We start from the raw sequence: 17064 nt of genomic DNA, 5'->3' as shown, positions 1-17064 counted from the left end.
GGGGGGGATGTTAATGGCAGAGCCGAGGTGTTTCGCGATGGCCGCGCGATTTTTGTACGACGGATAGACGAGGGAGAGCCTAGTACTAGGAGCGACGGTGATTGATTCAATTGAACGAGCAAGCACGTAAGTACGGGTTTGGAAAGCCTTAGCTTTGTAATTGTTGACGAGCATCTGCCTGCCGAGGGAAAAAAGGTCGGAAAACGGCGAAAGTTTGCCGAGAGAATCGTACGTTTTGAATGTGGCCCCTTGAATGTTGCGTGTAACCCGAGCTAACGCCAACGTCATCCATTCTTCTCTTACACCGTCCCATTAAAATCGAAAATGGCGAAAAAAACAAATTTTATTGTTTTACTTTGTGCGACTCGTGTCCCGCTTCATGATCGAGTAACATTTTTGAAATGCAAATTGTTTTGTCAACTACTTTCGTCGATATAGAGTCGATTTAAAAGCCAACTCTTTTATCGGCAGCCGTACCCAATTTTTTCTAACCGAAAGTTATTGATTTTGTTGCGCTGCGTTAATTGGTTAAGCGTACTTTTTCAAAACTAACGATATTTTTCTCAAGCCCTTGTATTATTATTATTATTATTATTATTATTATTATTATTATAAGTGGCACGCGTAAGTGAAATAGATTGCATTATTAAGTATGTCAAACGTAACCAGTGGTGGTAATTAAAATTCATGGAATTAATAAAGGCCTTTATCGATCGATAATTTTATTTAAATTGCCCCATAAGAGGGGAAATTTAATCTCGTTACAGTAGCTGTACTTTTCTGCGGAATCTGACTATAGTTTAAGTTGCTGAATATGTTGAAAAATATACAGCATAATGCCGGCCATTGCTCGTATTTGGAATGCCTAGTTGCATATAAAGCAATAGTAATGATGAAATTCGTTGGAAGTAAAATTAAATCTCGTTCGTAATATTTTAGAAAATAATAATCGTGAGACAATGCCTTATAATATAAATTCATGATCGTGTTAATGCTCGCTCAACGCTTTAATGTTATTACTAAAGTACAACGTAATCTTCGTCTACGGCAATTTGAGTATTTTTTACAATTTATCATGCATGAGCGTACAAAATGACATTTTAAAATGCAATTCTACAACGGAGTTTGAAATTGCTCCCAAAAGTTGTTGTTACTCTTTCGACTTTGAATTATAGAATGCAATTTATAATTGAAGCATTTTTCCTTTTCTAGATAGATGAAAAAGCTGCTTGGTAAAACATAAAAGACGATAAAGAAGAAAAACATAATGATTCGATGTCATGGTAAATTCATAAGCAATTTAAATTGATTATGAAGCCCCATTATGATTCGTAATTATTATAAGCCACAGTTTATACAATTTTTTTCTTATGGCAATACAATGATTTGAACAAAAATTGAAACCAAATTCTAATGTTACATTTGATTTGATTATTGATTTAACGGGATTTCGGATTTTAATTATTTCCAATATTATTGAATATTGCATGTGGCCTGGATTGCACGAGACGCACTGTAAATTATTGATACGTTTATGGCTTTAAAAATCATCGCTGATACGATGCTAATTTATTTTCTTACAATTCAATATTAAAAGTTGAATACATTTTATTCATCATTTTGGGAGCTGGCAAGATCGATTGAATATCTAAAATCAAGTCTTAATTAATTACGTGATTTGCCAACCTTTTATACACAATTTCATAAAATTTCATTTATTGTCGGCATTAAATTGTACATGTCTAAATGCATCATGATATTAGGAAAAAGTAATAGGGAAATTCGGCGCTAATAAAACGGCTCTAATTAAAATCAAGACCATCCAGCCCCCAAAATCTAATATATCGAGTATGTAAATGACGTTGCATCGCTAGCACAGTGAAGTGCTGAATATCTTTAATTCACGTCAGTGACTCGTGTGAAAGTGCCCATACGTTACGCACGAAAAAAAAAAGAAAAAAAATGTAGTGATTCGAAAGATATAAGTTAAATTATGATAATATACATGAATCTTACGGGACACAATGATACTGATAAACAACGAAATTTATCTGCATACAATGTATAGCGAAACGGCACTCGAATACTTGAGAAAATCTTTATTCCCGACGTTACATTAATGCATTACAATAAATATATCTTTATGATTAAATACCAATCTACATAAACAGAAACTTATTATTTATCGTCCAACGAAGATTTTGCGCTCGCCTGTATTCTGTATATATATATATATATATATATATATATATATATATATATATGCATCCAAACGATTCTCTTTAGTCTTTTGCATGTAGTTATCAATATTTTACTTGGACTATTAATCGAAAAAGCTTAACTCGACTAGCCTAACAATTAAAAAAACAAACAAACAAAAAGCATTAGAGTGACATGAAAGAAAAGGCACAATTTTATTTTATTTGATTTTCGATATACAATTGCTTCTAAGCCCCTCGCATATCGTATCAACCATTATTAATAGATAAACAATTGCACCGAAATTTAACATCCCATTTAACCTGTCACTCAATATCCAATGGAGGAGCGTCAAATATGATATTTCGATATTTCTCAACCATTCCTGATACTTTCATATTTATCATCGCTGCAGTATGAATTCAGCAAAATTCCCCACAGCTCTCGTTAAATAATGCAAAACACAACTTTGCGTTTAAAGCAAGACCAATTTACTAGCGTTCGACAATAACTTTTGTTTAAAAGTATACAAAAGCAATTACACGTAATTGTCCAAAGTAATTAAAAGAAATTGCGCCAACTTTTCGCCTAGTTAGAATAAAAAGAGCCGCGTACAGTAAGGGCGCTGGATGTAAAAAATAGCGGAGATTTTTCGAGGGATAATTTTAAAAGCCAAGTATTAGAGGGAAGGAAGCGCACTTATCGTGGTCTCGGGCGTCGCTCGGACTCCGTAATCGTACGAGTCGTCTGGAAATGCCGAATTCTAATCCCGATAATTCCGCGGGAAAATCGCGGATTAGCAATCGCGGCCAGCAAACGAGGATCCATGCCGACTAATATACGCAGTTTGTTAAACGCTGTAGTTAGAAGTTAATAAATCGCCGGGCGAATTGATTCGGCAGTCGTAGTAAACTTACCGAAGGCCACAACCTAACGAGGAGTTGGCTGTGTTGGTCAGTTGGGGAAGTAAGCCCAGGGCCGCCAGAGACGGGGGTGAGATACCACGTGAAAGGCCAAATGACGCTTTTGTTAATGGTCGTAGCCAATGATAAGCTTCACGCCAACGTTCTGAGCGCAGCCCCTCCCCGTCGGGCGGCGCGGGCGACGGCGTCGGCTCACACGCACTTTCACCACCATTGGGCCATACCGCGCACACTAATACGCTCCCCACTCGATGCGTGCGTAGACTTCTGAGGAGCACTGTGACTGCGGAAGAGGTAACGTACTATAGTAAAATCCTCAATAAAACTGATTTATGCATTGCAGAAAACAGTAAAGCGCTTTATTGCAATATTTTACTGCTGCGTTTAAAATTATTTTTGCAATAAAAGGCTAAGTGACTGCAAATACAACGATTAATTTAAGCTAGTTATGAGTGAATACGTCAGTCTTTTAAGAACATCGTTGTGAATATTTTATTTCACACCTAACGCAATTGTAGTATTGCCGTTTATTGTGTCGAGAAACTCCTCTAAGGTGTATTGGGCGGCGTATCCGCTCATTAATACAAGTAAACGCGGAAAAACTTTGCGAGCCGTTCGACCGCGGTATAATTTGTCGATCAGCGAATACTCGATTCCCGACAATACTCCGATTGACGTTATTTGCTGGATAAAGACGTTTGCCGAGCAAGCATTGCGCTCGAGTGGTTACATAAAATTGCCAATAATTTTTTATGCAAATTTCGACCAACAATGGCAACTGCAGAGTAAACGTGAATAGGCAACTAATTGTTTGTTTCACAATGTCTAGTGATACAGGGCATCATAGAAGCTGACAAAGCTCAAAAATAAAAGTAGGCGGCAGCTTGTTACAAGTGGTAAGCTCTTGTAGACTTACGTAAATGTGCACGTACACATGGATGCACTTAGGAATAGGGAAGAAAAATAGGGAAACAAAGGCAGCGGAGCCGCGATACCCTCTTTAAAAAAAAAAAAAAAAAAAAAAAAAAGGAAAAAGAAAAAAAGTGAAAGAGAGAGAGAGAGAGAGAGAGAGAGAGAGAGACATAAGCTTTGTCGTGGTCGTCGTTTGCATTTATCGTGCACCCAAGCTAAATCCTTCGTACATAAACTGTGAACTGACCTGGCACATTATGTCTTCTCATTGCGAGTTGACTGCCTCGTGCATCCTACTGATGACGATATTAATAGCCAAGCAATATAATATTATAGAGCGCGAGTGCGAGAACTATAGCCACTATTAGGGCTGAGATTACGGATCGCGAATAACGAAAGCGACAAAGTAAGACAGCGCTAGTGAGATTCGGAGAGGCCAATGCACCTGAATATCAGTCACACAGCCCAAAGCGGAAAGCAGATGCTGCGCCGCTGTACCACACATGACGCATACGTGCATGTGTTTTAATCTAGGCGTATAACCCCTTCCACACGCCCTCTCGCATACACGAGCAGAAACGAGTACACGAACGAGAACTCGAGCCGAGCTCTTACGATTAAATGCCTGTCTGCGAATGTCCGAAATGCACACATGTGTACATTGTCCACAATGATGTATTGTATCTCGGCGGAGATGTGTCAAATGAGCGCTTGAGTAAAGAGAAATGATTGATTGATTGAAAATTGTTTTATCATCGAGTTGGTATCAAATGGGAAAACCACAGCGCGGGAAAATATTGCTTTTAGTTGGAAAATTCAAAATTGAAAGGTTCCCAACGCGATAATTTTATAAAAGAGTATTTATAAAAATGCCTAAGCTTGTATTTTTTTAAAATTTTTTTTTATTAGATGCGTCGTCTCGGAGGTAAGAACGCTTCATCTCAAATTCGCCAAACGCTTGGGTAAGTGTGATGTCAGGTTAGGTAAGGCATACTCTTGAGTACGAACGAATCTGCGTAAGTAATGGAGCGATATATTCAAGCAACATAAGAATTATGATAATATCGAAAATCGAAATTGAACACAATTTCACCCAACACCGTTGTAGTGAGTTGTACTCTGACATTTGACCTCGAAACATGTCCGCAAGCAAAAACGGAATTAACATTGAATGCGTCATTTCGGCATAAAGTAACAAAAGCTTCCACGAAATCTGAGTAACGAACCATTGCAAGCTGCATAAAGTTTATGTATATATGCGGTGACTGCAGTCATTGTCCCTCTGTGTCCCGATACCGCGACGAGTGTTACAACGTATAAATAAATCTTCAACCCGGAGATATATTCGATTAAACAGTTGAGCACGCAGACGGGGTGCGAAAGAGACTGAGCGGGTGGGGGATGGGGGAAGAGGACACGGTGGAGGCAGAAAAAGAGGCGATCGAATCGATAGGTCAAAAAGAGCGAGAGCCATGTAATACCAAGAACGTAATGAGGAAGTGTCTGTAAACTGTTTTAGTGGAGTAGGTTACGTAGATAAGTCGTCGAGCATGTCGTTCATAATGTGCCATCGAACTAGAGCGTATACGTGTACGACTCTCTCTCTCTCTCTCTCTCTCTCTCTCTCTCTCTCTCTCTCTCTGTGAATGTATGTGGGTTTGCTACTGTGCGCGTGTGCGTGTGCGTGTGTGGGCGCGAGTGCTTTTCACGGAGCCTCTGGCCGACGATGAGTCGTGTCCGTGTATAATGGGACGGAGAGCAGCGAATTGTGCTACGCGCACAAACATACATAGCCCGAGAGGGGAACGAACGCATCCCGTCGCCGTTAGCAGCAGCAACAGCAGCAGCAACAGCAGCAACAGCGGCAACAGCAGCAGCTGTAGCTGTAGCTGTAGCATCTCCAACACCACCAATACCAACACCACCACCACTACCACCGCAGAAGACACCACCACCAGTGACTGGCCCTAATTTTAGATCGATTTTCGCGCACGCGCACAATCGGCGTTTAGCCCGATACGATATAATCAACAAACTCAACTAGCCTTTTGTGGCCTGACTTTTTTATTTATGCCAATGACAAACATAGTTAAAGGTATTATCATGCTCTGGGGCCAATATGTTCCTGCATTACGGGCGGAAACGAGGTTGAAATTGTTCTGTATGGTCACTGAACTAACGGACGTAAATTAAATAATGTATTAATGCTGGATGAATACCGCGTAAGAGTATTATTGCGAAATTGCTTATTGCGTGTTGTCCGTTTGGACGTATCAAGAAAAGAAATGAGTCAGTGACCAGATCTTTAATTAAGATTAACTTTATTTTCGATTTATTAGCTACGTGTTTTTGCAGAGCAAAGGCCAATTTCCTCAAAATATATAGAATTGTGTAGTGTAACTTGCATTGGAATAATAGTCGGGTGAATTACATTTTTTCATTGGCTATTTGCAGAGAAAATATACGGACGTACATCGTGATCGTTCATGTTTTTTTTTTTATTTAAATAATAATAGTAGGTGACATTTTTCAATTTTTATTCGATCGAGCCAACGGTATTTTCCGAGATCCCAGCGGAGACAAACGAAAATGAAAGATTCACTTCAATTTGCCAGACAAGGATGAACAAACATTTGGTTTTAAATCCGACATTAAAGTACATTTCACGGAGTCATAGTTACAAACGGATCGTAATTCATCGTCGATAACCAGAATTTCTACCGTATTAATCGCCCGTGTACACTGTCACACTCGCTTGCAATTTATACATACGCGAAGCATACATTTACACACGTACACGAACGTGTGTATAGACGATCCTTCGCATGACGGGATATCTATCGAAATCCCAATAACGTTGGCCATTCGTCAGATACGAAATACCCACAGTGTGTGTTCGGTGCCGAATGAGGGTACGTGAGCGTAAACGAAACAGGAACATTGATGTCGATGTAGCTTTGCAGGTAGTTACGGTGTGTTCGCGCCTTGCGTTCATATTAATATTTATTTATAACGTCTTTGACCTCAAACGAGCGTGTCTCTCGCTGCCCTTCGTCATTTGTTTCATCCCAGCTCTGTCCCCCATCAAAGATTCTACGAAAATGACTCTGATTTCGCTTTTTTGATAAACTCGACTCTCTCTCTCTCTCTCACTCTCTCTCTCTCTCTCTCGCTCTCTCTCTCTCTCTCTCTCTCTCTCTCTCTCTCGTGTCTCATCTCTCATCCTCTTTGATATTTTAGTTTTATTTCTCGATCGAGGTCGCTGTTGTCGGCATGAGAAACTTGCGAATTCAAGGTCTTTGAACACACCAACCAGATTCGGGCGATCGAGTATGCCAATGACTTGGATTTTCGCGCGATGCCGCCGATCCAGCCCCCTTTTCGGTAAATACGCAATAAATACATTCATATTTAGCTATATATTGCCACTCACTCTTCTAACCGATTTAACATGTATCGAACGAGGATGCAACTAAAATGGTAACGACCGTCGAAATGCAATCGACTTCATGAATAATATCAATCTGCATTCAACTGTTTTTCAATGAACGGTACTCTTTGGAAAACATTAATATTTATTTTCTCAAACGTAGTTAATAATTTGATCAAATTCATAATAATTATATAAAATTTATAAATCTATAAGCTTCGTGGATTATTATTATTCATGGCAATTTTCTACTCTATTACTTATGCATCACAAATTCGAAGAACATGTAATTTATCTGTAATTTATATAATATCAATAAATACATTAAAGCGTTTTTCTCAAGTCTTACATTCTGAAATTTACATTAACTGCTTGTAGTGTAAACTATTTCATCTTTTTATTTAGCACAGACATTTTTTTTTTTTTTTTTTTTTTTTTAAATCCTAATACACAAGAAAATTTAATTTACACATCAGACTAGCGATAAAAAAATATTCATTTTTCCTTTGTTTCTGTTCAAATTTTTACAATATATTTTAGAATTTATTAAACTAAACTATTACAGCATCGTGTCATAAATGCAAAGATCTTATTTTATTAACTTTTATGATATGTGTAGAGGATGAAAATTTTCTGTTGTTTTTTTAACTATGTCAATAGTATCTAACCATAGTAAAGTACTAAATCTACATCTTCTTAAATTCATATTATAAATCATGGTTATATAGTTTTTTTTATATTTATTTGGGATTAACTATGTGTTTTATGACATTATTATATTTAAATTTAAAAATATGATTTATTAATAAAATAAAATATGTAGGATATATATAATAGCGAGAAAATAAAATTATGAAAACTCAATATAAGTTTTTTTTTTTTTACCAAAAATGAAAATGATTTGAAATTTATGGTCTAGATAAATTTTGAGAGAAATTACTAGAAGGGAATAAATTAGGATCTTCTGAGGCAAATAAAAATTTTTATATTATTTGTTTACAACTGCTACACTCTGCTCCTGCTGCTGCTACCACCAGCACTACTACTACCACCACTACTACCACCACTACTACCACCACTACTACCACCACTACTACCACCACTACTACTACTACTACTACTACTACTACTACTACTACTACTACTACTACTACTACTACTACTACTACTACTACTACTACTACTACTACTACTACTACTACTACTACTACTACTACTACTACTACTACTACTACTACTACTACTACTACTACTACTACTACTACTACTACTACTACTACTACTACTACTACTACTACTACTACTACTACTACTACTACTACTACTACTACTACTACTACTACTACTACTACTACTACTACTACTACTACTACTACTACTACTACTACTACTACTACTACTACTACTACTACTACTACTACTACTACTACTACTACTACTACTACTACTACTACTACTACTACTACTACTACTACTACTACTACTACTACTACTACTACTACTACTACTACTACTACTACTACTACTACTACTACTACTACTACTACTACTACTACTACTACTACTACTACTACTACTACTACTACTACTACTACTACTACTACTACTACTACTACTACTACTACTACTACTACTACTACTACTACTACTACTACTACTACTACTACTACTACTACTACTACTACTACTACTACTACTACTACTACTACTACTACTACTACTACTACTACTACTACTACTACTACTACTACTACTACTACTACTACTACTACTACTACTACTACTACTACTACTACTACTACTACTACTACTACTACTACTACTACTACTACTACTACTACTACTACTACTACTACTACTACTACTACTACTACTACTACTACTACTACTACTACTACTACTACTACTACTACTACTACTGCTGCTGCTGCTGCTGCTGCTACTACTACTACAACAACTACTACCACCACTACTACCACTACTACTACCACCACTATTACCACTACCACTACTAACTACAGAAACCATATACTTTTACTAATAAATTATTAATGAAATTAATATTCTAACTCATTTGTATACAATGAGAACATTAGTAATTTTATTGTTGTACAAGTATAAAAATATAAAAATAAGACAATAAGACATAATTATATGCAAATGTAATTACATCTAATTCAAGCGTTTAATATTCTTTTCTCTAATAATAATATCCACATTTTAAAAGAATATTTTTCACTATCTATCTCATACAGTTTCTTTCAAATACCGTGGAACAACAAAGTTTAGATAACACGGACAAAGAAAAACATTTAATAAAGCAAAAAATGCCCAACTCTTAACAGGCAAAGATAAATAAAATCCTTTTACATTACTTGAGCTCTAAAGGTTTCGTTCAACCTGCTGTGCTATTCGAAAATTAATGTTCCGGGTTTTCCTTATGAAAATGCCATTTTTACAGATCCAACAATGCGAGAGGACAGAAGAAAATAAGGGAAAAAAAATTACAGAGTTGAAGTGTCGAAGATAGTAAAAAAATCATTCTTTATGCGTTCGGATGTCTGCTAAGAGTGCGAGCAACGGGGACCTCAATGGCTACAGTAGGATATCGAACGTCCAAGATCTTGAATTTTACATTTGTCGTAAAAGCTCTAGCTCTGGTACCTCGGGCCCATTATAATTTCCCAGAAAGACTCGTAAAAATGACGGGCTCCAGTGATCCACGTATCCCATCTCATCATTACCTAAGGTGAGGGCCTAACGAGCTCTAAAAATTGTGTATATTCGTATCTCGCTCCACCATCGGCTGTAAACGAAATTTTCGGTTATGAGTACGATGTAACAACTTGAGCATTGCTTTACACCAACGTGTTGTTTCTTTACGTGATAAATACACAGAGTGGAGCGCGGAGTAATGTACCAACCACGGTAAATACGGCTTTGATCATTAGCGCGCTTGAGCGGCTTTTGTAGTCAACATCAAAGACGCGACACGGAGGCATTAATTATTTGCAATTGAAAAGCCTATTGATTAAGTTATGAAAATTGTGAAAAATGAATGTGTACGAATCCCCTCGTATTCGGTTAAGCGTTCATAAATGGCAAAATGGACTTGCTCGACCCCGAAGATGCGAGTGTCGATGTGCAGCTTATTTTATTACATAATCCAGTGGATAGTTTAACTTTTTCACTCGGCGCGTATTTCGTTAATTTTCAACGATCCATCCTTGTTCAGCATATATATATATATATATATATATATATATATATATATATATGTATATAATCATTAATCCTTTCAATTCTAACGTCATACAGGTACTTAATTAAAGCGCAAATATTGGAGCTTAAATGCGAATTATATAACGTTAAAGGTCAGTTCTCAATTCCGAACGCTTCTCACGCTATACAAAATTCTATACAAAATCATTGCCACTTTGTACTTGCTGATAGTTTACGTTTTACAGTGATATTTCCTTACGAGCATCGGATATTATTATATTCTATATATATTATAATATTATATTCAATACGATGGACGGAATGTCGAGTGTTTCGTTATTTCGGACGTATTCCGACGCATAAGACAGAATATTGTCTTAACGTAAAATGCCTTGGCCACATAGACGCAAGTACTTTAAAAGGAAAAGATAGTAATAAAGATGCTGAATTATATTTATTTAGGCTTAAATTATACGCTAATAAATTATATGTGCAGTACGAATGTAAATAGCTAGATTCTATGATCGTTTGATATAATATATATGAAGCACTTAAATTACTTTACCAACCAATTTTATGCAATAATATTCGAGCGGCAAGCGAAATTTACTTTTTGTACACAGTATTCTTTGTTGTTCTTGTCGACTCGTTTTCAGCGGAGAGTCTCCATATAAGAAATTGAATTGAACGATTTGATAAATTATATATAAGAATCCGTTTGCGAGGATAAAAAGTTTAATAATCAAGAATAATAAGTTAGTGTTAATTCGTATCGAAGACTTATTTACAAAAGTGGAGTACTAAAGTATAATATTAAATCACACATTAATGTAAATAAACGCTGCCTCATTATATTCACATATCAGCTATATTATCTTTCGGTTATCATTTCATTTTCAACGAGTAATCAAACGGTACATATGCTCTTATTGCCAGCTGATATGCCTGTGATATTTTTATCGAAAATTTCGATAAGCCTTAGACCAGACGAAATCGATAAAACACTTTGCTATTTGTATAATTTAGTCGTGTAACAGAGAGCTTTGATTTAAAATCAATTTATGGTAATAAACCTCAAATCGATTTTATTAAGCCAAACTCGTTAGTCTAACTCACCATAAAGTCCCTATATTATTAATTTAATGACAGTCGAGACTCTCTTGGCTCACGTAAAGGACCAAATTTTTAAAAAGTTTACAACCCGTCAAATTGCAAAAAGATCATAATGCCAATTGACTATTGCATATTCAATAAATAATTCAATCGAGCATACGTCAGGTTTATTAATTTGCCGGGATTTAAATGCTTTAGAGTGGGAGAAACATTTGAAAAGCTAACGGGAGTAAAAGAATGGGGACGACAGCGACATAATTTTCAGTAACCCTCTCTATATCCGAATATATTCAGTATCTGTCTCTGTTTTACCCAGACAGGCGCCACTTACGCCATCTCCATACATTGTCCAGTCGTTATGCCACACGTAAATGCGGTAGGGCTTTTCAGTTATTTCGGGCCAGACAAATCAATGGAAATTGGAAGTCAAGGTTTTCGCACAAAGCTCACGCATAACTTTCATGAGCTAAAGGCGCGAAAGTTTATTTTATCGATAATGGATAGAGAAGGTTAGTTATGTCTATTGCGTCGAGTGGCCGGAGCTTTGTAAAATTGAAAAACTTGAAAGGAAATGAATTTTGCATCGAATGCAAAATTAATCTCGTTTGCTTTCACCTCTCTATAGATTTTTATCATCCCCTATCCCCCCCCCCCTCATTCGCCAAAGTAACTCTGTAATGTGAAATTACTGCACTCTTGCCGCGGATAAAATACATGTGCATGCATACGCTCATCTTTCAACATTTTTTCCGTTTAACGAAGATACAATTGCTTGGCTTATACATCCGACAACGCATACTCTCCATTCACCGGACAAATAATATACATCAATGGCCGTATAAACAAATGCTATTGTTAAAGGACAAAATTGTATTTGTCATAAGCAGGACGATGCGTCGTTGTTATAATAATGGTTATTAAATTCAGTTATGATGATGAAAGCCATCGTGCCTTTCGGCTCGAGGTCGGCATTATGCATCGCTCGAACTTTCGCTCTAGAAGCTCAAGTCCGTATGAATACTAACGCAGATGCCGCACCCCTTAGCATTTTCAGATTAAAACAAGCGTACTTAAAAGCATCAGCGTCCAGTCGAGGATGGCCTTCTGTGTATTGAACTGATAGAGCAATGAAAGGCCAAGCGAAAACGATAACTTTTCAAAGTGCCTATAGTGCCCGATCGCGAGCATAAAAAAGGTGATTTGGCCGGGAGGGGGGAGGCATTGGCGGTCGATCGGTTCGAATAGCCCTCGATTTTCATTAATTACATAAGATCTCAAGTTTGTACTCGAAATTATTCGGATAGTAAAGTGATGTGGTTCTCGCTCGACTCAACATCCATCGACTGCAGTATTGGACGTTTTGGAATATTGCGAAGGCCGATTAAAGCGTAATTTAGTCAAAGGGATAACAACTTGTTTTATCCTCTAATTTAAAGAATAATGGTATTTTAAGCAATATGAATCGTGTACGTATTTGTTCGTTATTTGTCACTGATATTCTACTTGTGCTCATTTTGTGGGAAATTAATCGCACGAACAATTGAAAGAGGGTCGACCAAGCCTCTTCAATTAAGGCTTTCCTTCCTTTATACTGTAGACTAAAAACCTTGGTAATATAATTTCAAATATAATTTCAATGTTGTAAAAAAAAATTATTCTTTGAATTAGAGCTGCGTGAGAATGGTACTGTATACATAATTGCCTAACGTTAACTCGATCGCAATTCATAAGCTTAATTAATACCTAATAAAACTATTTATCTATATTGTGTATACGCGCATGAACAAGGTACGCATGCGCGTGCGCGTACGCAAATATAAATAATCAAATAAACAAACAAAGACAATTGAATAAAACAAACAAGATTTTAGAAAAAAATTTTCTTTTATATGTGAATTACTTATTTATAAAGAGATATCGTTAAGTAATTGTTATTTAGCTAGATTATAAAGTATTAAATAGAACAGGCGTATGATGATGAAAACTTTCTCTTCTTGGAGTAGTTATTGACGCAAAGTAACAAAATAGTCCTTATAGAGATAATATTGAATTCCAATTAAATTAACATTGCGTTTGCCGTCTCAGATGATGACATCACACGATGATAATTCAGTTTTCATAAGATATAGGCCCAACAATTATTTCTGATTACTCTAAAGACATGTACTGTTAAGCCGTAGCTTACTTCGAATATTAAAAGAATCGATTTACATTATAACTCGGTAATCAAGGTTTTTAACCCCAGGATTTATAAATTTTCAGTTTATAACAAAATCACATTAAAATAATGACTGATCGGTGTAAATATCATAAGCGAACAAGGATGCCGGTTATTCCCCTTCGATAAGTCTTTTCATTCCTCCACGGCTTTTATCTTCCTTATCTTCCTCTTGACCTTAAGTCTTGCTTACGCGGGGCGAGAATGACTCGACAGACGAGTCCCCGGTGGGTCATAGTTGCAGTTTCGCTTAAAAAGTTTTGAGTCACTTTCCCCTGGCGAGCGCTAATGCAGACACGAAGTCGGCGTATCTTAATTGTCTGAGAGGCAGCAGCGAGTCTCGCAATGCGAGCTCCAGGCTAAATGCAGGCCTGTGTTTGTGCGAGCACCTACTGTAATTACACACAACGAAATAGAGGGGAGAAAGAGAGGGAGAGCGGGAGACGTGGTAAAGGCGCTAACGCTGAGCTATTCGTCGGATGAACGACGGTAGAGCGTGGAAAGAGAGAAGATGGATAGGGAGAGAGAGAGAGAGAGAGAGGGAGAGAGAGAATGAGAGAGAGACAGACAGACAGACAGACAGACAGACAGACAGAGAATAAAGCTGAAGGGGAAATGTGCGCACAGAATTAAAATCATACTTAACGAGCTCGGTAATCGATTTTTGGCGAGCCAACAGCATCGCCTACGGATCCGCCTGAATTAATGCCTGTTGCCGAGTTCTATGGGCAATTTTTTAAATGGAAAAAAGATTTGATGAATTCGAGATCGAGGACTTTATGAAATATGTAAGAATTTCCTTCGAGTGCAATTATGAGCAAAAATCTTTGAAACATTCACAATATGCTTATTTCTGGCAAAATTGCATGCATTTTAAATAAAAATCTCGTGCTTTGCTGTTTATGAGAACATTATTTTAAATATTTAAAGTTTCTTTATCCTGCTGTAAGCTATTTTCAATATTAAATTGAATTATATGTCTGCTTATTAATGCGTAATATTAATAAATGATAATAAATGCAATTTTAAATTCCAGGATTCATTGAATAATCAAAACGATTAATTGAGAAATTCAAAAAGCAAACGTTATTTAAATGTTTTGCAACTTAGCTCAAGTAATGGTATTAGATAATCGAAACTGCAATTGGAGTAATTGATTAGCGTGGGTGGAAGCTAATTCGCATAATTTGTGGCGAACAAATATTACTGACAAGAAGCCTTTTTGGATAAAACGAAGAAGTATTCGTTAAAAGTATCTGGAATATTTTCAACGTGCGATCTACCTTTCATCCATAAACAATTAAATAACTCTAATTAGAGAGAGAGAGAGAGAGAGAATTATTTTAACGATAGTACTTAAACGATCATGTACACTTCAATAACATTTTATCAAGGAAATTTAATAAAGTAAAGCTTTAACAGTCGAATAATAAATTCAGGATAAAAATCAACGATTTAATGTTAATTTTATTTATTCCCAGTAAAAACTGTGATCAAAAAGAATAAATAATAATATTACATGAGAGAGAGAGAGAGAGAGAGAGAGAGAGAGAATATATATATATCGTTAAAAATACTTAAAAACTGACCACAGATCGACAGATCGATCATTTAATTGAAAAAAATGCTTATTAAAATGAGACATTATGGTAGGAACGTAAAGAGTGTATTAACGTATCCGCTTGAAAGAATATTTTCAGTTGCAAAATTTTGCCATCTTGTACAGGCAGTAATAATATTGATTTTAATATCAAGTCGTCTGAAATAGACAATTATCCTGACTTAATGAATCTATGATCGTCCTCGACTCACAACTACGCTAAGCTTTATTTACGAGAGTGTATAATATTTAATCCCGTATGAATAGATTTTTCAATACAATCCAATTATTTATACATCCTCAAGTAAGTCTAACGAGCAGCATTAACATACTTTTGTTTACTCAATAAAAAATGAGAAACATTGCCGTAGATTATAGATTATGCAGCGTATTTGTAATGTCGTGGTTAGGCAAAGCTCGTACTTCTAAGTAGCCGTTATGATTCACATTTACAAATTCCTATTAAATTAACGCGGCGATGTAGCGCCACAATTACAATAATCAAGTTATCCAACGTCCAAAGTGGCGGTCAAACCAAAATGAGTAATTAAACAGAAAAATGATGTTTACAGTGGTAAAATAACAATAACATTACACGGTGATTATAATCGAATGATAAAAGCCCGGCCGCGTCGCTCGTAGCCATTACATCACTTTTAAACGCCAGACTTTTTTAATTCAAACTATCAAAAATGAGAATAAACGCAGCAGGTCTGTTCTGCTTTGGGCTGCCAACGTGGCTCTCCCGCATACATATGGACGTTTCGAATGAGCATGAAGTGTGAGAGAATTTAGGAGGCATTTCAGTAATGGTGTTCGGTTAACCGGTGGTGCTGCCACTGCTGCTGTTGCTACTGTTGCTGGTGCTGCCGTTGATGCTGCTGCCGTTGGTGCTGCTGCTGCTGCTGCTGCTGCTGCTGCTGATGTTGCTGCTACTGCTACTGCAGCTTCTATAGTCGAGTATTGAGCGGGGTGAATGCTCTTGCGCAATGCCGCACGTACGGCAAAACCGATCGCAACGAACCCCCGAAGCGGCCCGAAGCGCATATCGGATGCAGGACCGAACTTTCGACGCGCCAGGTACCTTCCTCCTCCACCCTCACCTCCTACTTTCTCGTCTCTTCCTTCTCCTCGTCCTCATCGTCCTCCTCGTCCTCCTCGTCGTCCTCCTCCTCCTCCTCCTCCTCATCCTCATCCACGGCCTCATCGTCCTCCTCGTCCTCATCCTCCTCCTCCTCCTCATCCTCGTCCTCATCGTCCTCCTCCTCCTCGTCCTCCTCGTCCTCCTCCTCCTCCTCCTCCTCCTCCTCCTCCTCCTCCTCCTCCTCCTCCTCATCCTCCTCATCCTCGTCCTCCTCCTCCTCGTCCTCATCGTCATCCTCGTACTCCTCGTTCTCCACTGCTGCCGCCTCCTCCACGTCACGCTCACCCTCTGGCGTATATGCTA

General features: G+C 37.2%; 1 protein-coding gene across 1 annotated transcript in view; it reads right to left on the bottom strand.

The window, feature by feature from the left end:
• Nucleotides 1–17064, bottom strand: part of LOC105362226 (uncharacterized) — a 103079-nt gene that overhangs the window by 41377 nt on the left and 44638 nt on the right. The window contains exon 3 of the mRNA XM_011499599.1: nucleotides 3117–3405. Coding sequence (XP_011497901.1) covers nucleotides 3117–3405 — 289 coding nt within the window. The remainder of the gene's footprint in view (nucleotides 1–3116; nucleotides 3406–17064) is intronic.

The sequence above is a fragment of the Ceratosolen solmsi genome, unplaced genomic scaffold (genome assembly GCF_000503995.2).
Source record: "Ceratosolen solmsi marchali unplaced genomic scaffold, CerSol_1.0 scaffold35, whole genome shotgun sequence".
Taxonomy (NCBI): domain Eukaryota; kingdom Metazoa; phylum Arthropoda; class Insecta; order Hymenoptera; family Agaonidae; genus Ceratosolen; species Ceratosolen solmsi.
This window is presented reverse-complemented; position numbering and strand designations above follow the sequence as displayed.